This window comes from Periplaneta americana, chromosome 16 (genome assembly GCF_040183065.1).
Source record: "Periplaneta americana isolate PAMFEO1 chromosome 16, P.americana_PAMFEO1_priV1, whole genome shotgun sequence".
Classification (NCBI taxonomy): domain Eukaryota; kingdom Metazoa; phylum Arthropoda; class Insecta; order Blattodea; family Blattidae; genus Periplaneta; species Periplaneta americana.
In genome coordinates this window covers 188,519,517-188,545,018 of record NC_091132.1, presented here as the reverse complement: position 1 = coordinate 188,545,018, position 25,502 = coordinate 188,519,517, and the positions used below count along the sequence as shown (strand labels likewise).

Here is a 25,502-nt window from a genome sequence, read left to right as displayed (position 1 = left end):
TACCCTTTTGCAGCCGGATATAAAAATGTTGTTGTTTTCTAATGCCAGGCGTTTGACAATGAAAATGGCAAGTTGTAGCCGATTTAAGTGAACACCATATTTTAACATTTTGGTGGCTACTTCATTCACACACAACCCCCAGAATGTCTGGAGGACCACACCTGCTGTTGGTCGACGGGTCCATTGGACCTAGCTGGGAGATCTTGTTGATCACCAGCTTTCCCTCCTTAAGCCACTGGAGGACGATTTTAGTGCCATAGCAGGTCAGCACTAGGAACAGAAAAGTAGAAAGAGGAGGAAGGAAAGGGAAATGAACCCCTAGGTCTCGAATGCTCTAATGCCGTCGGGGTCGAAGAAAGTAAGAGTTCAGTCAGAGGACTGGATAGGAAAGGGTAAAGAGGGAATTAGGTATTGGATAGAGGAAAATTATACCAAATTCAGTCATTAACTCATCAAGCTGACCAGTGCTAATTGATGAGTAACCCCTCCCTTTAGTTCAGCTCGTAAAATTATGCTTACTAACAGCTGCACCACGGGAAGGTAGGGATGGGACATTGGGTATTTGTCCAGGTTGGTTCCTTAAAGCCTTCAATGGGAAGGATTAATGGCTCTTCCCCCTGTATCCGACAGATACCCTTTTGCAGCCGGATATAAAAATGTTGTTGTTTTCTAATGCCAGGCGTTTGACAATGAAAATGGCAAGTTGTAGCCGATTTAAGTGAACACATATTTTAACGTTTTGGTGGCTACTTCATTCACAGACAACCCCCAGAATGTCTAGAGGACCACACCTGCTGTTGGCCGACGGGTCCATTGGACCTAGCTGGGAGATCTTGTTGATCACCAGCTTTCCCTCCTTAAGCCACTGGAGGACGATTTTAGTGCCATAGCAGGTCAGCACTAGGAACAGAAAAGTAGAAAGAGGAGGAAGGAAAGGGAAATGAACCCCTAGGCCTCGAATGCTCTAATGCCGTCGGGGTCGAAGAAAGTAAGAGTTCAGTCAGAGGACTGGATAGGAAAGGGTAAAGAGGGAATTAGGTATTGAATAGAGGAAAATTATACCAAATTCAGTCATTAACTCATCAAGCTGACCAGTGCTAATTGATGAGTAGCCCCTCCCTTTAGTTCAGCTCGTAAAATTATGCTTACTAACAGCTGCACCACGGGAAGGTAGGGATGGGACATTGGGTATTTGTCCAGGTTGGTTCCTTAAAGCCTTCAATGGGAAGGATTAATGGCTCTCCCCCCTGTATCCGACAGATACCCTTTTGCAGCCGGATATAAAAATGTTGTTGTTTTCTAATGCCAGGCATTTGACAATAAAGTCATTTGACCTCTTGCACTCCAATATTTTTAAAAAATATTATCATGGCCAGAGATTATGGTCCACCGCTGTGGAGTAACGGTCAGCGTTCAAATCCTGGTTGGGATTTCCCTCAACCAAATGAAGCAGAATTGCTAGATAACTTTCGGCATTGGATCTCGGACTCATTTTGCCATTATTAATTCACATATCATCCATACCATAGCCCGGGTTAAGTTAACGGTGCAGTGTGGTGTACTTGTACAAGAGTGCGGCCATTCAGCTACCCAATCATTCACAGAATAGGAATGATAAGCACAATCCTCAGGCTGCAGTGTAAGCCTTCAGGTCTTTCCTCCGTACAACAGAGAAAAAAGTAAGAGATTGTAGTTGTAGGGAAAATCACAATCATACAAATGAGAAAATTTATATTATAAGTAGGGCTCGGAAGTTGAAGACCTATAAATTGCCTAAAAAGACCTAAAGATATCCTAAAAAGAACCTAAAGACTGGAAAGAGAGACGTAAAAAGGTGATCCAAATTAATTAATAATTTCAGTTTTAATTACATATTTAATGAATATAATGTTTCAAAAATAAAAAATTCTGGTGGTATGCAACATACAGTGCGAAAAAGCTATATGAATGAAATGCTTCTTTCAAACATTACATATTTTTTAGATTAATATAATTTGAAGAAGGAATTCCGTGTTTGTTGAAAAAAGTACCTGTAGAAGTTAGAATGAACGATTTTTGCCACTTAGAATGAATTCAGTGAACTGCAATGGACATCCTGGAGAAAGAAATCGAAATTAGTATAACTAGAATCGTATTTGGCTTAACCACACTAGGGTTACAGAAATTGGACTTCGGAAACTTTAACTCAATTAGCATTGCAGTATATCGCAATAATTGTCTCCAGGTTCTTAGGTCAGTTTTCTGACAGCACGTTGCGAAACATTGAGAAACTTCTCTCTACATCAACGGATGTCATTGGTGCATAGCCTACTTGAAGCAAGTGAGATCTCGTGGTGAATTCTTGAATTGTAAAAATGTAGTCGAAAGAAACTGAAGTTGCAAAAAATAGCCATTAAGACTTAAAAAAAAAAGCTAAAAAAGGACCAATAAGTCAAAAAATGTCGAAAAAGGCAAGAGAAATGACAAATAAAACCCACCAGTTTCTGGCCTACAATGACCCAAAATGAACATATATTGAGTCTCGTCTTCGGACATTCGAAACAAGAAGTATTTTTCCTCAACTTCCGAGCCCTAGTAATGATTATTCCAACGTATATAATGAATCATATAAATGAATATCAGTTAAAAATTATGGAAATTGTGGCACAAGGGATTATACAACACTAAAAGATGGGAGATTCCTCAGAGCTCAACATGACCCCCATTGCGCACCCTGCACAACTCATGATGGTGATGCAATTCAGCACATGTCCATTGTAACATAAGAGGGGTGATTTGTTGAAAAGCTTGAGTAATTTGTACTCTCAGATCATCAATGTTCCTGGGTTTCTGTGAATAGACAATGTCTTTAACAAAACCCTACACGGAGAAGTCAGGAGGAGTTAGATCTGGGGAGTTTGGGTACCAAGCCAAGAGATAGCTGCTTCTCGTACCGGATTTCGCTTGCGACCTCATGCATGGTTTTTTAAACACAAAACTTGTTTCTACAAATATTCGATAGGCCTACCACAACATTATGGAATCGTATTTAGGTACATTACGCATACCATACTCATGTCGAAATTCCCTTTGAACTTTTTTAACACTCTCAAATTTAGCATACCAAAGAACACATTGTGCCCGCTGTTGATTTGTAGTAGCCATTTTAATCATTTACGATTTTCATTTGTCCTTTCAGATTATGCATTATTGTCATATATGGAAACTCCCATCTTTTAATCATAATATAGCCAGCAAGAAAATGTTCCTACTATCACAATAGCTTTATAATAATAAATTAATATTATCCATACCCAAACGGATCAGACTGTATTTCTGTAACAAAAAAAAAAAGGCCACAGAAAGGTGGATAATCCACCAATCGGTCAATAGGGATGGATAATCGAGGTTCTACTGTATGTTGTTGTTGTTTTCTAATGCCAGGCATTTGACAATAAAGTCATTTGATCTCTTGCACTCCAATATTTTTCTAAGATATTATCATGGCCAGCCACTGAAGCACAGATTTTGAGGTGTTCCGAATCCATTTCTTGGTTTGAGTTGCACAATGGGCAGTTAGGGGACTGATATATTCCAATTCTATGCAGGTGTTTGGCCAAACAATCATGGCCTGTTGCCAATCTAAATGCAGCTACAGACGATTTTCGTGGTAAATCGGGAATTAACTGTGGATTTTGATGCAGAGAGTTCCATTTTTTCCCTTGAGATTGTGTTATCAAATTTTGTTTGTTGAAGTCTAAGTATGTAGATTTAATAAATCTTTTCACAGAGTAATACGTAGATTTAGTAACAGGTCTGTAAGTAGCAGTGCTGCCCTTCTTTGCTAAAGCATCCGCATTCTCGTTTCCCAGGATTCCACAATGGTATGGTATCCATTGGAATACAATTCTTTTATTGAGTGATATTAATTGAGAGAGCATTTTAGTTATTTCTGCTGTTTGAGATGAAGGTGTGTGTTTAGAGACTATTGATAGAATAGCTGCTTTGGAGTCTGACAATGTAACTGCATTCCTAAATTTACTGATGTGGCATAGAAGATTCCTGAGACTTTCACTTATTGCAATGATTTCACCATCAAAACTTGTTGTTCCATATCCAAGAGATCTATAAAGTGAGAAGAGACAGCACGTAACACCTGCACCGGCACCTTGTTCTCTGGAGATCAAGGATCCGTCGGTGTATAAATGAAGCCAGTTTTGTGGAGGGTACCTAATATTAATTGTCTCTAAAGACAATTGTTTCAGTATTTCAGTGTTTACTTCTGATTTCAGTATTTCTTCTGTTAAATTTAGATTATATTCTATATTTAATAGAGTTAAAGGGTTTGGTTTAATTTGTAAGTTTTCTTTTAAATTCGGGATATTGATTTTCTGTTTTACTGTATACTGATGCAAAAACGATAGATAATTTTAACCTATACAAAGTTACAAACATGCAACACATAGTTGTGACACAGATTTTATTTTTATTTACATTAATTTACAGCAATGCTTACAATTATAAATTCCACATGTTATGTACAATGTTCCAATTTTAGTGAACTAAGTTCAGTTTAAAACCTGAACTCGAACACGTTCATATGTATGCAAAGAAATCTTGCAGCTTACAGTTCATAAGTAGCTTTAGCAGGACTGGAATGATGAACAGCTGCAATGTGAGGTACATTATAAGAGTTACTGGGACCTCTGCACCAGCCCTCTTGAATGTCACTTGCATATATCTTGGCAAAGAAGTCCCTCCAACTAAACACATGTTATCTGAAGCAGTGGTTATTCAAATTAAACTATTTTAATAGAAATTATGTCAATTATTTTATGCAAAAGCGACTAGAATAGAAAAGTTGGATTTTATAATTTTTATGGAAGCAAACAATCACAACTTTTCGAGATTGGATGCACATTCAAGTGGCTGTTGTGAATGAAGTGACCCTACAGGTAAGATCACATTTCGCTACTTTTATTGCGCAACTTTCCTACTGCAGCTGTGAAAGTTATATGTAGTGTTCACTCATAAACCAAAAGTAGCACACTGCACACTACTTTTCTTGCTGCACAATCAGAGCGAGTGGAGGTTACGAGTCTGTCCACACAGAGTTAGAAGAGAGATTATAGAGTGGCCCATTGTGCCACCATGTTTGAAGAAAATTGAAAGAGCATCTGCCATTAAAATAAGCCCCTAAAACAAAGTGGGCGTTACGATAAGTAAGGCTGGAGTCGAGAAGCTGTCAAAATTCCGTTTGGATATATCAGTTAAACTGTAGTGGAAAAACCTAGTAGAATAACTATTCTCGGGTTCTCAGCCAGGTGAGTTGGAGATTTCCAAGCTTTCGATGGCTAGCTCTGCCATCTTCTTCAGGGAATGAAGTGATGTGGGACCATGTCTAGCCGGTATATATGCAATAGTAGGGCTTCCCGCTGCGGGCCAATCAGGAGCTAGTTCCTAGTCCCGACCGCCAGGTGCATTCTGGTTGGTGGAAGCGGTAGCCAATCAGGAGCTAGTTGCTGGACCCAACTGTCTGCCGTGTGCTGGTGGTCTAAGCGTATTGATGGCAGGTTTCCATGCTGTACTCAGCTGTAGACCCCGTCTCTGTTGAAATTATTGCCATCTAGCTGGATTTCGATGGCTTCCTTGATAACCAAATCCCAGTAACCTGATGTCTTGTCCAAGATGGTGGTGGCGCTGAAATCTATCTTGTGACCAGTTTCTAGGCTGTGTCGGGCTACTGCAGACGTATCGGGGTAATATAGTCTTATGCTGCGTTGATGTTTCTTGCAGTTTTCCATAATGGTGCGTCCTGTCTGCCCGATGTAGCATTTCCCACACTCGCAAGGTATTTTGTAGACACCAGATGTCCTAAGACCAAGGTCGTCCTTAACTGGTCTCAGCAAGTTCTGGATCTTAGTGGGCAGCTTGGGATGGTCTGAAGAAGATGGCAGAGCTAGCTGTCAAAAGCTTGGAAGCAAATCTCCAACTCAACTGGCTGAGAACCCGAGAAGAGTTATTCTACATCAAATGCCGGGAAAGCCTCAAGTCAAAAAACCTAGTGTTTCGTCAAAAATTTGACTTACGTGCTAATACCTTAATCTAAAATAAATAACTTATGTCTGCTACATTTTCTTTCTCCATTCTCCTGTAACTTCATCCCGCTTAGCCCCAAATATTTTCCTAAGCACCTTATTCTCAAACACCCATAACCTATTTTCTCTCTCAGAGTGAGAGTCCAATGGAGAAAGTTACACAACGCAGAATTGCATGCATTGTATTCTTCACCTGACATAATTAGGAACATTAAATCCAGATGTTTGAGATGGGCAGGGCATGTAGCACGTATGGGCGAATCCAGAAATGCATATAGGGTGTTAGTTGGGAGACCGGAGGGGAAAAAGACCTTTGGGGAGGCCGAGACGTAGATGGGAGGATAATAGTAAAATGGATTTGAGGGAGGTGGGGTATGATGATAGAGACTGGATTAATCTTGCACAGGATAGGGACCGATGGCGGGCTTATGTGAGGGCAGCAATGAACCTTCGGGTTCCTTAAAAGCCATTTGTAAGTAAGTATGTATGCTACATTTAAAACACTTGAGTTATTCCTAGAAGGAAGCTTAAAAGAATAACCTAACAGAGCAAAATTGTCATATACGTACTTCAAGAGTTCCAGCAAATATACTGAAGTTTTTTAAATGCGACCTGGAAGATTGCCTATAAAATGAACGAGTATGATTCGGATGATTTTATTAAATTGTTTTCCCAGTCTACATGTTGCAAAACTATTTATTATACCATAAGATATAGAATGAAAGTAACTGTAGTAAACAGTCTTTACCTCTAAGCTTGCAACTTGAGTAAAACATGACCCAACACGCTTTTAGTCTTTTTGTTACAGTAGTGTGTAATTATTGGAATGTGAACGTGAGGCCAACAGCCAGCTGGTCTGTCTGGGCGCCACAGATTGTTGTCATTATTATTATTATTATTATTATTATTATTGTATAATTATGTTCTTTCATGTCCTTTCAGTCAAAATACTAACAACAATACGGCCTATCCGAGAGTTTTGCAGAATTTTTGATGTCAGTGTCGAAATACGATTTTAATATTTTATTGCTATTAGGTTTTAACTGGATTTGTAGTGGTTTTATTCGTATTTAGTTTAAGTTCATTACTAGTGAACCATTTATTTGGTTTATCGTTTGTCTTCGAAATAGGCCTACTTTTTATAAGCTACATCACATCTGCTTTTTCTATAAGCAGGAAGGACACAAGAAGTGTCGTGAACACTTCGGAGGGACACAATAAAATTTGTCTCGTTTCATATTTATTACCTGCTGTTTTACCAGTTCCATTTTTCAAAGGGAATCTGCAAGAAAAGAAAAATACTGTACACATGGAATGTTTGCCGGGGTTTGTTACACATTTACGCATGAAACAAATGCTGCTAATTAATAAAACTATGGACTTAACTTCATAAAATTTACTTGTAATATGATAATTATATCATTTGTAATTTTTCTTCTGCTATGGCAGTTATATGCGGCACACACAAGAGGTATATATATTTTTTATTGCTTTTTTTTTTTTCTCCCTATAGCTTCTGTCTCCGCATACACAACATTGTAAGCAGACGAATTTATACAACGGAAGACGCTAAGTTCATGTCTGCCATGTTTTTCGGTGGCACCGCTAAGAGTGCTGTACATGGCAACTTGCCACTCTATAATCTCTCTTTTAACTCGTTGTGTGTGACACTAATAGTGTGAATATTGCCGATTCTGGTAGGGAGTAAGAGGACTTTGTAACCACCCTGTACATTAATTTAGTTTTTCAATCATTCATTAGCTTTCAGATTGTTTCAGTTAATTACAAGGCAAACAAATTTATATAAATATTATCGATCCAAATATTTTTATTACTATTATCATTAGAGGTGCGATTTTATGGTGATTATTTTATCCTGATTTCGGGGGTATTTTCGGTTTAATTTCGGTGAATATTTCGTAAAAGAAAAACAAGCAATTTCGCGCATATTTCGCTCCCTAAAGAAATCTAAAAAGATTAATTAAATTCATAATTCACTTTCATTAATCTGTGAGGGGGTGACAGCACTGCCTCCTGATTTCACGAAGGCAGTTGTTGCAGGAAAGAGAAATTACCATTGTTTGCTTTCTGAAACTATGCGTACATCATTGCCAGATGGCATATGCATGTAATGTTGATTGATGAAATAATTAGAAATGTTCATGTATATTTTATAATTAAAATTTTCACGTTTTATTTGCGAGAATAAGACATTTTTCGTGCGAATTCTCTATAAAACCTGATTTTTTTTTTGTTGAAAATATCGCGAATTAGCATCCATTTCGCGAAAATTCGCGGATATTTCACTTAATTTTGACTTTTATTACGGGATTTCCATTTTCCATACATATAATAAAGTTTTTTTAATACATTTCGCATATATCGTTAATACCAAAATACCTCCATGTTGAATCTTTCGTACACTACTTTTAACACTTGAATATATATAATTGATTAAATGCCGATCTTACTCGTGTTAATTGTGTAAGCATGTGCGGCTTACAGCTGTTTCGGTGCTTCTTCACACCATCCTCAGAGCCTACTAGATCTCCGCGTCATCTCGAACTTCGCTGCCTGTTGTGTGGGTGCGTTCGATTGTTGAAAAGTGGTGTCAAATAGTGTGTGTGTTCTGAAATTGATCTGTGTGTTGAGAATTTGATCAGGGTGTGTTTTAGTGTGTCTGTATATTTCATATTGTTCTAGTGTGTTGGGTTGTATGTGTAGGATTTCCATGTCTGTATTTATGTTACTGTATGTGTGGTTAGCATTAGTTATGTGTTCGGCATATGTAGATGTATTGTGTCCTCTGGTTATTGCTTTAATGTGTTCTTTGTATCGAGTTTGGAATGATCTGCCTGTCTGTCCGATGTAGAAACCGTCGCAAATATTGCATGTGAGTTTGTGTACGCCTGTGTGGTTGTATTTATTTGTTTGTGTTGTTTGTGTGTTGAGATGTCTTTGTAGTGTGTTTTCTGTTCTGTATGCTATGTTTATTTCTGTTTTCTGAATGAGGATGCGATCTTGTGTGTGTTTTTGTTTTCGTATGTTAGTGTGATGTATTTCTTGTGTTTGTGTTGTGTTTTTGTGTTTGTTGAGTTTTTGTTTGGTCTTCCTTATGATGTTGTCTATTATGTTTGGGTTGTAACCATTTTCTTGTGCTATGTATTTGATTGTGTTCACTTCTTCATTGTAGTGTTGTTGGCTCATGGGTATGTTGAGTAATCTGTGTACCATTGTCCTGAATGCAGCATGTTTGTGTTGTGTGGGTTGGTTAGATGTGTTGTGTATGTGTGTGGTGGTGGTGGTTGGTTTTCTTTATATTTTGAAGGTGTGTTTGTTGTCAACTTTTGTTATGGTGATGTCTAGACGCCGAGATCTAGTAGGCTCTGAGGATGGTGTGAAGAAGCACCGAAACAGCTGTAAGCCGCACGTGCTTACACAATTGACACGAGTAAGATCGCCATTTAATCAACCAAAATACCTAGTTACCATACAAGACAAAGAATGTTTAATAAATTCTTTCTCTGCCTGTGAACTATTTTAACCATCCTGTATTAAAAGTCTTGGGAGTATTACAACTCAATACAACTATCAAGTGATATTTATCAACGCTCAAGAAAATTTTTTATCGAAATTGGCTGTATTATTAATCTACTTCAAAATATACACAACAGTTGACTTTTTCCTTCACTTAACTGCAAAATGGAATAATTCAGTCACACCCACACCAATAAATATTTCCCTCAGTTTATGATAAAAAGAGAGAAATGTGAATAAATTATTTATCACTCTCATAATATGTACAACAAAAATATTGCAACTGTATAGTAATTTATCATGATAAACATCTGTAATAAGCTGCAATCTGAAGACAGTACATTCAACCTTCGAAACGTTGTTCTTTCTTTATTTCATTTTATATAATGGAAAAAAATTTCATCTGCTTCATCCTTTTAGCTTTTAAATAAATACACAAACGTGACACTGACAGTTTTGTTTTGTTTTGTTTTACAGACTTGCAAGCATGCCACTGTGTGGCAAAAGTGAGTATTTTTACATAGAAATAAGGTAGGTACAGACAGCAACTGTTAATATAATCACATTACACTCTGAGGACTAGTTGCTACTCAGCGGTACAACACAGTTTGTTGTTCAGGTGTTGGTGTATTTTCATATTTGGATGACTTTGTCGTTGCGTGATGTATTGTCAGAACTTGTTTGTGTCACTGTATGCAGTGGGTGGCGACTGCACAGCGCCCTCTGAGCCTATCGGCACGTCTGTCCAGCCACCTAGTTCCAGCTCCTCTTTCTGCTGCCTTTCCTCTTCCTGCAAAACCACCAACAAGTGACTAGATTAATTTAAGGTACGGTCACACGTCGCTACTTTTGCAGCGCTACTTTTATACTGCAGCTGGAAAAGTTGCGTGTCGTGTTCACACGTAAGCCAAAAGCAGCGCGCTGCACGCTACTTTTCGTGCTGCGCAACCCGAGTGCTGCAAAAGTTGCAACTGGAGGTTGCGAGTCTGTTCACACACAAGGCGCTACTTTTGCAGCCACAGTCATGCTGCAGGTTCCCATCTCCGTGTTGACTTCTCAATATACATTTTGTGGTTATGTTCGCTTTATTAAGAAACTCATGCGAAAGCTTCCTTATCTATTATTTGCTTTTCTGTCGTATCTAGTATTCAGAAATTGACATTTTTACTATAAAGCTTTTAAAAACGCCTATATACTTAAATGATAACCAACAGTATATTCACGTAATCAATGTTGGCAACCCTCCTGTTTGGAACTACGCTACGGAAAATTTAAAAAATGAATTATATCGTCAGCAATTATGCTCAGACTGTGTTGTGTATTTAATAACTGTTACAAATAATTTATTTTCATCACATTTAACATTAAAATATATCCAAGCAATAAAAGTATCATTGGCACATTTGGGTGGTAACACTGGTTGCAACCGCAGCAAAAGTTTCAACAAAACCGATATCAAAAATGCTGCGCCTGCAACCCTGAGAACCCTGTTCAGACATCGCTACTTTTAAGTTGCGCGCAGCATGGAAAAGTAGCAGGCAGCAGGTTCGGCAGCCACTACTTTTCGGGTTGCACCGTTGTTCACACGTCGCAGTACGAGAGTTGCGCAGTTTTTTGTACTGCATCGCTGCAAAAGTAGCGACGTGTGACCGTACCTTTAGATGGCCTAGTGGCTACCATATTACAGTGAATCCCAGCAAATGTTCCCGGTGTTTCAGTCACCCAACCAGCTACTACTGACCCTGTTTGCATCCGTGAACTCACAGTGATTTCCCAGATTAAGGCCCATAACACACTACACCGAGAACTATGAACTATGTAATATGTGTGCAGAGACAGCTAGCAATGTTTATGTCTTCACACTACAGCGAGAAATATATTGCTACACAGTAGAGCCATGTCTGTAAATTCAATTAATTTTTTAATTTAATTCAAGTAATGGGCGGCCGGGTAGCTCAGTTGGTAGAGCAGCTGGCTACGGACTGAAAGGTCCGGGGTTCGATCCCAGGTGGTGACAGGATTTTTTCTCGTTGCCAAACTTTCAGAACAGCCCCAAGGTTCACTCAGCCTTCTATAAAATTGAGTACCGGGTCTTTCCCAGGGGTAAAAGGCGGTCAGAGCGTGGTGCCGACCACACCACCTCATTCTAGTGCCGAGGTCATGGAAAGCATGGGGCTCTACCTCCATGCCCCCCAAGTGCCTTCATGGCATGTTACGGGGATACCTTTACCTTTTTTACCTTTAATTCAAGTAATATAATTTAATTATATATATATATATGTGTGGGTGTGTGTGTGTGTGTGTGTGTGTATGTATGTATATATATTTATTTATTATATAGGGAAAACACGAAAATTTTATTTCAAGCAAGTAAAGAAATAGTAGTTATTTAAAGAAATAGGTTTGGAATCAATCAATCAATCTTCTTGATGTACCCAGCTGTTTGCTGACAACATAAAGTCCATTGTAGTCTATTCAGTTGTTTTTCACGAGAAATGAGGGGCATTTTGATCGGTGTTCATTATAGATGCCTGTTGCTAATAGCCAGAGGTGGGGTGTAGTCAATATATACTTCAGGGCTGTGTCTTCTACAACTGGTACTGATGATTTTAATTTACTTCTTTTGTGGTTTATGGATGGACAGTATAGAAGAATGTGTTCTAGATCTTCATCATGATTATTACACCACAGACAAGTAGGATTATCAGAAATGTGAAATTGTGTGACAATGTGACCTGTTTCAGGCTCTTGTTAAAAATTGTTTGAACATGTCTGGGCAAGTTTTTGTACATTTCTAGGTCATTTGGTTTCTTTTGTACAGACTAAAATTTTTCCTTTGTCAGATGAGACTTTACTGAAGCAAAAGCACTGGATAGAGATATCACTTGAAGAGGTCTTGGTTGCAAATATGTTGCCTGTTTTGCAATATTATCGACTTTCTCGTTTCCAGGTATACCACAATGACTAGGTATCCATTGAAATATTTCCTTTTCGAGTTTTTTTAGTTTACTTAGTTGTTTCTGAATTGGAATAATTCTATGTGTGTATAAGTTTGGCACATATTCAATTATATGGAGTCGGTAAGTATGCAAATAGGTTTGGAAGTAAATCCCGAAAAGACAAAGTATATGATTATGTCTCATGACCAGAATATTGTAGGAAATAGAAACATAAAAATTGAAAATTTATCCTTTGAAAAGGTGGAAAAATTCATATATCTTGGAGCAATAGTAACAAATATAAAAGACACACAGGAGGAAATTAAACGAAGAATAAATATGGAAATGCCTGTTATAATTCGGTTGAGAAGCTTTTGTCATCCAGTCTGCTCTCAAAAAATCTGAAAGTTAGGATTTATAAAACAGTTCTATTACCAGTTGTTCTGTATAGTTGTGAAACTTGGACTCTCACTTTGAGAGAGGAACAGAGGTTAAGGGTGTTTGAGAATAAGGTGCTTAGGAAAATATTTGGGGCTAAGAGGGATGAAGTTACAGGAGAATGGAGAAAGTTAAACAATGCAGAACTTGTCGCATTGTATTCTTCATCTGACATAATTAGAAACACTAAATCCAGATGTTTGAGATGGGCAGGGCATGTAGCATGTATTGTCGAATCCAGAAATGCATATGGAGTATTAGTTGGGAGGCCGGAGGGGAAAAAAAAACCTTTGGGGAGGCCAAGTGGTAGATGGGAAGATAATATAAAATGGATTTGAGGGAGGTGGGGTATGATTGTAGAGACTGGATTAATATTGCTCAGGATAGGGACCGATGTTGGACTTATGTGAGGGCGGCAATGAACCTCCGGGTTCCTTAAAAGCCATAAGTAAGTAATATAAATTTTATAGACTACAATTAGGTTAGGTTACTATGGGACTGGGAAATACAGGTGGTAGGGTACGTAGCTATGTTTTAAAAACAAATCGCTAGCCAACCAATGCCAGTTTTGCCTTATTTCGAGCATTACTCCGTGATAAAAGAAAGCATCTTTCAATAGCTCGACAAACGCATTACATATTTCTTGCTGTAGTGAGTTACGGGCCTAAAACTTATATGGCCTACTATATTATATTAATAACTAGAGCTTGGATTTCTATCACGTCATATTTTTATCCTGGTTCTTTTTACAACTCAAGTTAAATTAAACACATATCTAGCTTTTATGAACATGATGGCACAGTTTCATTGGACATATAAATGCATATTTTTAGCATTAAGTCATATTTGACCAAAAATTGGTATAAAAACATAATTTTTGGTCATATTATAATTGTTGTAACAGTTCAAGTATTATTGACATGTTTAGTATCAATAACGACAAGAGATTTTGTCTTCATTGTTGTATATACACTTTTATAGTCACTGATTAACTTTACAACTTCTTTACCGTGTTAACTTCGTAGGAAGTTACCTGGCTTCGAAGTGTTATTCTTCAACACTTCTAAAGATAATTTCCTAAAAAGTTAACGCAGTAAAAAAAGTTATAAAGTTAAACAGTTTGCATTTGTTAATTTATTTTGAATTTCCTTTCCTCAGAATATTTTGTGGTTAAATGAAGTTTGAAGGTAACTGATTTCGACAGCAGTAAGTTGTCAAAACAAAAAGGACAGAAAAATGTTAGGAATATTGACGGATTGTTGCTAGTTGGTCTCACCTTTACCCCTCTCAAACATGTGATGCATAAGTTTCAACCCCGCTGTTGACAGGTAGTAATTTGTAAACAGTCAGTGATTGTGTTAACATAGTTGTAAAAGCATAAGTTACACAGAGGACAGATGATGGATATTTTTCACCCCTTTTTACCGCATCTTTTTTTTTTATACAGTTAACATTTTGCTAGGCCAATACAAGGAATTAATATTCAGAAAATAATTTTGTAGAAAGATCAATAAAAAAAAGTTTCCTCAGTAATTTTTAGACAATATTTCATTTGCTTTGTACCATATTTCCAAGTTTTTATGTCATATTTTGGTATTTTTCCAGGCACAAGTGCATGCGTATTTCCAAAGTTTTTAAGTGATGGAAATCCATGCCCTAGTTATCAGGAAAATGAGCTATTAGTTTTTAACATTATTGTAAAGATTCTGAAGACTTCTACATGACTGTTAAAACTTACAGAATTGTAGTATTAATACTGGCAGATATCGAGATAGGTCCAAGAAACTACATACTAGAGATGGGATAAACTGTTCTTTTTAAGAAACGGCTTCGACTGTAACTGTTTCATGAATGAAGCTGTTCCAAAGTAACAGTTTCAAAGAAACAGTTTCATAAGAATATGTTTACAACATCAGTGTCAACTGTTCCAATTGTTTCAACTTCTCATCTGCTTTGGGAACATGTTTCAAAGCCCTTGAATCGTCTTTAAATCAGCTGTTCAGTGTATTATGACGACGAGAGATAGTTTTCGTAGGTTACTGTTAAGGTTACAGTAAATAACTACAATTCAAATTAAATCGATTTTAGTCAAAATAATGCATATAACTCTAGGAGAGTTTAATAATGATGGCATTAGCCGATGATATTTTTCGCGGTATATTAATAATTAACACTATGTTAGGGCACCATGAACATATTCTCCATCAATGGACAGCTAATAATTAATATCAGATTTATTAGGGAACTTGATTCCTACAATTAAATTGCGCGATCCTACATAGGCTACTGTTGCACGAAGGCCGTGTGGAATATGGATAATATTATATCTACTTTCGATTGGAGGTCAATGATAGCACTACATGTGGCCTTTGCAGACAACAAAGAAGAAAAAAAAAACTGTTTAGAAACTGAACTGTTTATCTCTTGGAATCATGTGGAACGTTGAAGTGATCACTGGAGCAGTGTAACATCCTTTGGGACAGTTGGAACAAGTTATAGCACGAAACTGTTCCGTATCGAAGCAGTTGTAATTGTGAAACAATTTCAAATAAACTGTTCTAGCTTTTTTTACCCATCTCTACTACATACTCGTCGCTCGGCCATAATTTAATAGATTATTTATCTTTAAGTGGAATTTTTGGCATTTGAGAATGTGGTGGGACACTTATCAATTCATATTCTATATAATGTACAATCATAGAAATGACCAGTACAGAAAATCATATGAATGTAATAGCCTATTACTGTGAAGCTCAATACGTAGTAAATATGCATCCATAGATAGTTGCTAAGTCCCGCGCCGTGGCGTCGCGGTCTAAGGCATCCTGTCTAGGACTCGCGTTACGGAATGCGCGCTGGTTCGAGTCCTCATGGGGGAAGAAATTTTCTCATGAAATTTCGGCCAGTGTATGGGACTGGTGCCCACCCAGCATCGTGATGCACTTGGGGAGCTACGATAGGTAGCGAAATCTGGTTGCGAATGCCAGCTATAACAGCTGAGGGGATCATCGTGCTAACCACACGATACCTCCATTCTGGTTGGATGATCGTCCACCTCTGCTTCGACATGTGGGCGTGAGGCCAGCAGCCGGCTGGTCGGTCTAGGCCCTTCACGGGCTGTAGCGCCACGGATTATTAGATAGTTGCTAACCACTAGGATCACTACTATAGCCTCATTACAGAAAATGCGAAATAGTACCTGCACAGTCTATTGTTCCTAGTACCCTCATAAACTCAAGCTTCGTGACTGTATATACTAGACTGTGCTATTACTGTGGAGTTCAACATTTGTTTCATACATTCTGTTGGACAAATAACGAACTAGGGTGAATCTTGAATTTGGTATTGCAAGTATAGGGAATTAAAAACAAACACTGAAAATACCTTAGTTTTGTAGTGTGGAGTAGTAGAAACTGGATGTGATCACTGGGAGAGCTGTGGTCCTACCCAACCTGCCCTAAATAGGTTCCTTACTTATATAGGAAAATCGTCGTACTTGAAGGAAGAAGGTGGCCATATTTCGTCGTTGTGACGTTATTTGAGGTGGAGTGGGAGAATGATTGGAGTGTCGCCAACTGTGGTAACCATTCAAATTATCTTACACACCTAACAAAACCTAACCTAACGTGCTACACACCTGTTGTAACATTCCTCACAGTTTCATTTTGTTTGCCAATATTGGCATCCCTGCTACACCTATCTGCTGGAAGTCAGAGTCATCTAGTGGAAGTGAAGTGAAACTGCGACTCTGTTAATTACGTTTCCTAAGTTGATTCTGTGTTATTGTGTCATTGTAGTGATAATTGCATATATATATTGTAAAATAAAATTTGAAATGTGTCGCAGCTGTGATAAAAGTGTTCAAAATTGATTTCCAGCGCCACAATCCCATTGATAAACGTGTGAATATTCGTTAGGAGTCTGTTGGAAGTGGCAATAGGAAACTGCAGATTGACCCGACTGGGTACTTAATGCCATTGACTACAACGTTAAATGGCACAGGTAAATGTTCAGTTCCGTACCTCAGCCATGATCCTGTCATACTCGTCGATCTCGTATTGGTACTTCGGCGTAGTAATACCAAAGAAGCTGGCAAGATGCTCCCCCAAGAAGTCGCACACTTGCAGTGATTTACTGCCTACATTCGCTGTTTGGTACCATATCCAAGGGCCCCACGACAGTGTCCTCTGCAAGAAAAGCTCAAAAAATAAGCACACAGACATACCTACACATAACACGCTTTCTGTTTGTGAGTTGTGAATTATAATAGTACATTATGCAACGAGCCTATAATGATAGTAATTAAGAATCGAGTATGCATATTTATGAAACGAGCGCAAGCGAGTTTCATAATTTTCATACGAGCTTCTTAATTACCATTATAGGCGAGTTTCATACGACTTTTTATGCTCGACCATATTTCTAACTTGAAATTACCGGTATTCAGATGTATACATTTTATTTGTATCTGACAAGATCGGAAGTGACTTTGTTCTAGGTCGTGAATTGTGAGATGTGCGCAGACGTGAAAGTATTGATTTTTTCCGAGGAACAATAATGTCACTGACCTTGACGTAGTCCCGTTAAACTTGATAATATTATAACCTTGATTATTGAATTCGACATTGAAAAACGAGATGACAAATTGAATTTATTTGAATATTATTTACAATTAACGCTAATTATCATAGTAACAGAACATAACCTTCTGCGACAGTATTGGATTTCCAGCCTCCGTGACTTTTCGCTAATTCTCTTTCGATTGCATATCCGAGAATAATCGATACTTGCGGCTTTATAACGGTATAAAGCTGACTTGTCATTGGCTGAACACATGTAAGCTGAGTTATCATTGGCTGAAGACCTGTACTTTAATGAGTAGGTGTACTTTAATGACATGCATTAAAGGACTGCTACCAGATGTATAATTAGTAGATTTCGGCATGGTCGAGCATAAACATAATTTATAATACACTGCGAATTTTAAAGGGTCTATAAAAGTAATATTTATCCACCATTTCAGATCCTAATGTTTGAATACACCACAATTTAACCTCGTTGCGCATTGCAATGTTTCTCTCTTCTACCACCAGAGGTGTAAGAAACATTTCGAGCCTTTCTATTTTCCATTGCAAGGGACGCAAAACGCATCCACCAGAGTCAAAATAGCTAATTTTTATGTAATTATTTTGTCGTATGGTGTAGATTTAAGCTAAGTGTTAATTAATTTTGGTAGTTTCCTAGTACCCGGTACTCGTTACATAGGTCATTTTTATGTTCACACAGTGGCTCCTTTCTGAAAAAAAAAAATTAATAGTTTGTTACTAGGTGTGATTCTAATCAGTTTGTAATATATTTTTGGTCCAGGGAAAATATGCATATTTTATTATACACTATTTATATTGTATTTTTGGTCTAATGAAAATACTCGTCCAAGAATACTAACTGTTTTTGTATACTATGCTCATGAAAGTGTACAATTATAATACTTTAAAATTACGTAGGGTTATTTACGACGTCATGTTCCTTCATTCAATTGTAAATGAATGTATTGTAATCATTTAATCACTCTAGTCGAATTTGAAGTTCCTAATTATAGTAATAAAACATTTTTTTAAGGTGTCCCCGGACAAATTACAGTACAAACAATACCATATTATATAGAAGCTGTTACTATTATAATAAGTATTTTAACAATTGTGATATTTTTAGTTCTAGAAGTACATTTATATCTGCCATAGTACAAAAAGCCCAATCTATATGCAATTTAGTTTAATTTGTATAAGTTTTTTTTAATTGCTACCTTTTTGTTATTTGTAAGTAGTTTACCCTTGTTGTTGTTGGGTAAACTATGAAAACTAAATAAATAAAAGACGAGTATTTCCCTGGACCAAAAATACAAATTCGCTCATTTGACTATGGTGGACGTTTCTTGCAGGCCTGGTGGTAGAAATAAGACCTAAGAAGCAGATAAACAAATGACTAACGAGTATCTGAGTGCCGTCTATTCAAACATTGCCATATTTTAAATACTCTACGCAAAGTATTCAGATCAGAATACAGAAACCTGTCTGACAACTGCTAAGTAAGCTTACACCACATAGTCCAGTAATCAGTTGTAGTATGTAATGAAAGTTAAGGTAATGCGATTTGTTTATGAATTTTTGTTTATTGCTTATGAACAAACGTAGCTGGTGATAGGGCCACTTGATGAAAATCAGACAATTTATCTTCCGATTGTTATAGGCCTATTGGAAATAGCATTACGTTTCCCTTTTTCTTATCGGATATCACATTTCAGTAATAAAATATGTCACTTTCAACAATTTGAAACACGCCACCTCGGTGATCTAATGATTAGAACGCTGGACTTATAGGACCCGGGTTCGATCCCCTGTATACCCCCAATTTCTAACTTTCAATCCCAGGGTCCAGATACACAGGGGTTTCTCCAGAAGTTCTGGTTCCTCTTTGGCATCCGAACAAATCTCCATCATTCCATCGTGGGTGTAGCATAGACTAGCCTCCTATGGCGCACCTTGGGTAACGTCTCTGTCGGTAAAATGCTCTACACAACTGGCATATATGGGTGAATGACGGAAGGCAAGTACTCGCCATTAGTTAGAAAAACTGGAAACAATCGAGTCTTGGTTTTTTTAACTCCACTGAAAATCTTACTTATCAAGTGGCCCTAATAATATGATCACCCACTACACATAAGCCTAACTAAGTAAATTAATGTTTAACTTTAGCAGCAAAATCATTTTTCTTCTTGGAGATTTCGTGTTTATCGTTTATCCTCCTGTTCATTTCTATAATTTTTAATTGTTTAACGTGTTCCCTCAATCTGCTTAAATACATCCTCGTATTCAGAGGGTCAAAGGCCACTTAACCTTAGAATATGTCGAAATTAAGCACACAAGTCTTTAAACTAAAAAAAAAATGCAACTGATTGAGATTTAACTGGGTCATATAGGCCTAAATGACTATGTGGAAGTCTAGGTTTTAAAACAATGATTCCGAGGGATAAAATAACCATAATATTTCAAACTCTGAAACTTCCATATAGGCCTAAATGTGGGATACGGAGTTACGATTCACTTAATAACCTACACACATTATGTTTATGCATTTCTATGCCACATTCACATGTTGATTCGCCTTGTATTTGTGTATAGGGTATCCATGATTACATTACCGGGTTCAATTCACTTGTTATTCGGGCTGATTTGTCTGATTCGTCTTCATCAGTGCTGTATTCTTCAATTGTTCCATCACTGAAGTGTATAACCTTCCTGGGTGGTTTGTCCTTTTTCAAGCTCATATTACAAGAATTGTCATCTGTAGTATTGTTTACCTATAAAGAAAATATAACAGCGCATAACGTCACTAAAACATGCTGAAGAACATAACCTCTGCATTTGTAAATATTGTACATATTATATTCATTTAGCATGTATAACCTTACTTGTGTTTTCGTTCTATCTTGATTGTTGGAGTCGAAAATACTTGAAAACGGCAACGATAGTTTGCTATCTTTTCCACAATCACCAGATTCCATTTTAATAAATTGAGGTCACTTGCCCACTTTAGTTTTAAATCTCGTTACACTTGTATTCCGAATGGTGTCATATTATGTCACGCCCTTATTGCGAAAGTAAACATCGAACTGCAGTGTACTGTATAGCCGTTGAGGAGAGAAATCACGTACAACGTTTGATTTGGATGTTTTGTGGTTCGGAGAACGAATATTTTTTGACAACGTTGACAACAATCACCATGTACTGCACGATATTCGATAGTTTTATAATTCGTTAATGTGCAACAGCTTTGTGGGCGTGGTGACGAAAAGTTAATCAAATTACATGAAACGAATACAAGGAATGAATGACAGTAATCCAAAAAGTATTGTCAGCAAAGCGATTATTATTTCATGAGAAAATGGGGCATCGAGAACTTTTCTCTTAAACCTATTAATCTATCATCTTTGTGCAGTGTATTTGCATCGATACTCATTATAAGTTGCGTGCTTGGAAAGTGAAGTGCGGAAACGAAAAGTTGGAAATTTTGGTAAGCAATTTTGGATTATTATGGCAAATTTATAAATATTAAAAAAATTAATGAAATATGACGACAATTCTTCATATCCATTTTTGGGTATCTTTGTTTAAAATATCTAATAAAAGATCACAACTAACATAAAAGTTAGCGTAGTACTGCTATGTGCAAATTGTGGGATGGGAGGGACATTACTAATATTGCGTATTTTTGTTATTGTTTTTAGTGTCGGGGAAGAACACGTGTGATTTGAGAGGTGCAAGTCATGACTGTTAAAACTGGTATTTTGTAATTATGTGACATTTTTACGTGACCGTTTCGTGCGTTTTCGCCTTTCCTTTCTCGATTTCAGATTGGAATGTCAAGAGCTTTCCTATCGTTAGGTCAACATCAATTGTGAAATGCTTCCTCTGTTTTTATCTTGTTCGAATTGAGATAAGGCAAAGTGAGGTTATAGATTGATTGCCACTATTCTGCCTATTGTTGGTATAGACTTCATGGGGTGACTCATCGTGAAATTTGTGGTATGTATACCAGCTAGTAGAACAAATTTTCCGCCACGCTTTTGGGATACGAAGTAGGATTTTTATTACTGCTAGAATGAATAACTGTAAGTCGCCTACTGGTAACACAATAAAACTATTCTTGTCACACTCGTTCAGAAATAATGACTATAAGTACATTTCCGTAAATATCTGCACGTTAAGAAAGAAACTAGAAATGGTAACTCAGTTTTCCTCGAAGATGGGAACATGCCATAAATGACAACGTTGTAATCTAATCTCTCTTTTTCTCCCTATTTGTGCTGATATTGCTCAATGCATGTTCGGTAGATATTCTGGAAACGTGATTCACACCTGTGTTACAGTACATGACAACGAGCAGCTGGCACGATGGCAGAAGACAGGCCATCCAAAGTGATTGGTTATTGGATATCCGAGAAGAAGAGCCAGAAACTCAACTGGACAGAATTTAACAGCGTCTGCAAGTAAGTTGATAACATCTAAAAAAAACTTAAGTTAAATAAAATGTTAAGCTTCTGTTTAAATAGCCGGTTAATTCAGAGTGAGTTACATAGACTTATCGTACGGCTTGAGATAGTATATAGGTCCATCCACATGTTCGACACACATGTCTTTTGACTGTAACAAGTATTGCTGGAAATGATAAATAATTTATTGGTTTTCATAAAAAAAAATTCCGTCATATATCGTTGTAGTTACAATTGATTTTAAATTTAGGTTGCCCATTCCAAAATGATAATTAGGCTATTGTTTTCATTTCAAAATGTGGTAGCCTAATTCTACAGAAGAACTAGACCAAAGGAGACACCATTTTTTTCTTTAACAATTGCGTAGTACGAATAGCATAGAGTACTAAGCACGTGGTTTTACTTTCCGGCACCCAATATTTTCCTAGAATAATCTGGAACTATTCACCTGTTGTATGTAGTAATGAATTGATGTAATTTTCATATCATTAAATCTGCACATACATTACGTTTCTGGTAGTAGATGTAACTGTAACTGCTTTATCACTACTCGAGGACTGCTGTACAGTTAATATGTGGTACCGGGTTTACCACATAAGATGGGACTGTCTGTGCTGCATCTTCCACGGCAATTCTACTGTAATCACCTTGCATTTGCAGAGAACCTTAGAGTTGTACGAAAACCAAGAAGTAATTTGGATGTATTAAGCTTACCTTTTATATACAAAAGGTGTTCAGAATTATGTCACTGCTTCTCGACAAGCCTAACACCTTAGTGAACACCCGTTGAATTAAATTACAAATTGAATATTTTCTTCTAATTCTTCGAGTATGTGGGGATTGATTGCATACACTTTATCTTTTAACATTCCCCAAAGATAAGAATCATATAGATTTAGATATGTGAAATAAGCAGTCAATCAATTATTCTGTCATTTCGCAATTTTCTCATAGAACGATGGGCAGTGTGAGCATTTGCATTGTCCTGCATGAAAATATAACCTTTGGTATTTTCGTCAGGTATTAATTCTCGGAAAAAGAGGGAGTAGCATATTGTTTACATATCTTTTAGAATTTATTGGGTGAAGCTTCAGTCATGTATTGCCAGTATTGGGAATTAAAAACAAACACTGAAAATACCTTAGTTTTGTAGTGTGGAGTAGTAGAAACTCAATGTGATCACTGGGAGAGCTGTGGTAACACCCAACCCGCCCTAAATAGGTTCCTTACTTATATAGGAAAATCATCGTACTTGGAGGAAGAAGGCGGCCCTATTCCGTCGTTGTGACGTTATTTGAGGTGGAGTGGGAGAATGATTGCAGTGTCGCCAACTGTGGTAACCATTCATATTATCTTACACACCTAACAAAACCTAATCTAATCTAACCTAACCTAACCTAACGTGCTGCACACCTATTGTAACATTCCTAACGTTCAGCACACTTGTTGTAACATTCCTCACAGTTTCATTTCGTTTGCCGATATTGGCATCCCTGCTACGCGTCTGCTGGAACTCATGAGTCATCTAGTGGAAGTGAAGTGAAACTGTGACTGTTAATTACGGTTCCGAAGTTGTTTCTGTGTTATCTGCAAGAATTATTGTGTCATTGTAGTGATAATTGCATTTATATTGTACAATAAAAATTGAAAAGTGTTCTAAATTGATTTCCAGCGCCACAATCCCAGTGATAAACATGTGAATATTCGTTAGGAGTCTGTTGCAAGTGGCCGTAGGGGACCGAAACTTGACCATTTATTGTTTCATTGAAAAAAAAAAAGGTCCAATAATTCTTTTTGGACTGATGGTGCATCAAACTCATGCAGATCCTCTTGATGTAGGCTTAACTGATGAGGATTTTCGGAACTCCAATATGACGTGACTAGATAAATGTAGCCAAGGTTCATCAGGGGGAGGAGGGGGAAAAAAGCATTTCATGATTCATTTCCTTATCATGCACAGATTGCAATAGCCAGTTGTATTGTCGGACTGTCAGATCTGTGCCCGTAAGATATGCGAACTGAACACTAATTCCTTCTGAGCCTCGGTAATTCATTTCTCTCCCTGCATTCCTGTCTCTCTCTTTTCTGCCTCTCTCCCCCACTACTCACAATTCTGAGCCTTCTTGCGGGACAGTTTATTTGCACTTGCAGTCCAGTGTTGTCAACTCAACATGACTACTTTAGCACGGAGTGGTACTTACTTACTTACTGGCTTTTAAGGAACCCGGAGGTTCATTGCCGCCCTCACATAAGCCCGCCATTGGTCCCTATCCTGAGCAAGATTAATCCATTCTCTATCTTCACATCCCGCTCCCTTAAATCCATTTTAATATTATCTTCCCATCTACGTCTCGGCCTCCCTAAAGGTCTTTTTCCCTCCGGCCTCCCAACTAACACTCTATATGCATTTCTGGATTCGCTCATACGTGCTACATGCCCTGCCCATCTCAAACGTCTGGATTTAATGTTCCTAATTATGTCAGGTGAAGAATACAATGCGTGCAGTTCTGCTTTGTGTAACTTTCTCCATTCTTCTGTAACTTCATCCCTTTTAGCCCCAAATATTTTCCTAAGCACCTTATTCTCAAACACCCTTAACCTGTGTTCCTCTCTCAAAGTAGAGTCCAAGTTTCACAACCATAAAGAACAACCGGTAATAGGCCTATAACTGTTTTATAAAGTCTTAACTTTCAGATTTTTTGACAGCAGACTGGATGATAAAAGCTTCTCAACAGAATAATAACAGGCATTTCCCATATTTATTCTGTGTTTAATTTCCTTCCGAGTATCATTTATATTTGTTACTGTTGCTCCAAGATATTTAAACTTCTCCAACTCTTCAAAAGATAAATTTCCAATTTTTATATTTCCATTTCGTACAATATTCTGGTCACGAGACATAATCATATACTTTGTCTTTTCGGGATTTACTTCCAAACCTAGGTCTTTACTTGCTTCCAGTAAAATTCCCGTGTTTTCCCTAATTGTTTGTGGATTTTCTCCTAACATATTTACGTCATCTGCATAGACAAGCAGTTGATGTAACCCATTCAATTCCAAACCCTCTCTGTTATCCTGGACTTTCCTAATGGCATACTCTAGAGCAAAGTTAAAAAGTAAAGGTGATAGTGCATCTCCTTGCTTTAGCCCACAGTGAATTGGAAATGCATCTGACAGAAACTGACCTATACGAACTCTGCTATATATTTAACTGAGACACATTTTAATTAATCTAACTAGTTTCTTGGGAATACCAAATTCAATAAGAATATCATATAAAACTTCTCAAAAAAAATATTATTAAGCATGTAATAGCATTTTTCGATGAAGAGAAACAAACTGGTCAATATCTGTTTACTATAAATCAAGCAACGATAAGATCAGCTGCGATCACAGGTGAGGCTTATTTTATTTCAATTGATTACGTATTAAAATTACTTACTTAACTAATACTGATACAGT

At 37.3% G+C, this 25,502-nt stretch overlaps 2 protein-coding genes across 6 annotated transcripts in view; one reads left to right on the top strand and one right to left on the bottom strand.

Annotated features, from left to right (window-relative positions):
- Positions 1–6,873: 6,873 nt before the first annotated feature.
- LOC138692257 (protein FAM177A1) lies at positions 6,874–22,893 on the bottom strand. 2 transcript variants are annotated; one of them, XM_069815417.1, is made up of 4 exons: positions 22,755–22,893; positions 20,190–20,348; positions 17,014–17,178; positions 6,874–10,404 (listed from the first exon to the last, which is right to left on the bottom strand). In XM_069815417.1, the coding sequence occupies exons 2-4, from the start codon at positions 20,313–20,315 to the stop codon at positions 10,285–10,287; spliced, it is 411 nt and encodes a 136-aa protein (XP_069671518.1). In that variant the 5' UTR covers positions 20,316–20,348; positions 22,755–22,893; the 3' UTR covers positions 6,874–10,284. The 2 variants fall into 2 exon arrangements, with proteins under 2 accessions (XP_069671518.1, XP_069671516.1); XM_069815415.1 differs by lacking the exon at positions 22,755–22,893 and adding an exon at positions 20,460–20,596.
- The window catches only part of LOC138692255 (inositol-tetrakisphosphate 1-kinase-like), a 40,618-nt gene continuing 36,037 nt past the window's right edge, over positions 20,922–25,502 (top strand). The window contains exons 1-3 of one of the 4 annotated variants that reach the window (XM_069815411.1): positions 21,207–21,305; positions 21,402–21,573; positions 21,918–22,037. In XM_069815411.1, coding sequence (XP_069671512.1) covers positions 21,943–22,037 — 95 coding nt within the window. In that variant the 5' untranslated portion in view covers positions 21,207–21,305; positions 21,402–21,573; positions 21,918–21,942. Of the gene's footprint in view, positions 21,062–21,206; positions 21,574–21,637; positions 21,660–21,917; positions 22,038–25,502 lie in introns of those variants that run through there. The other 3 variants (XM_069815413.1, XM_069815410.1, XM_069815412.1) reach the window with 3 other exon arrangements.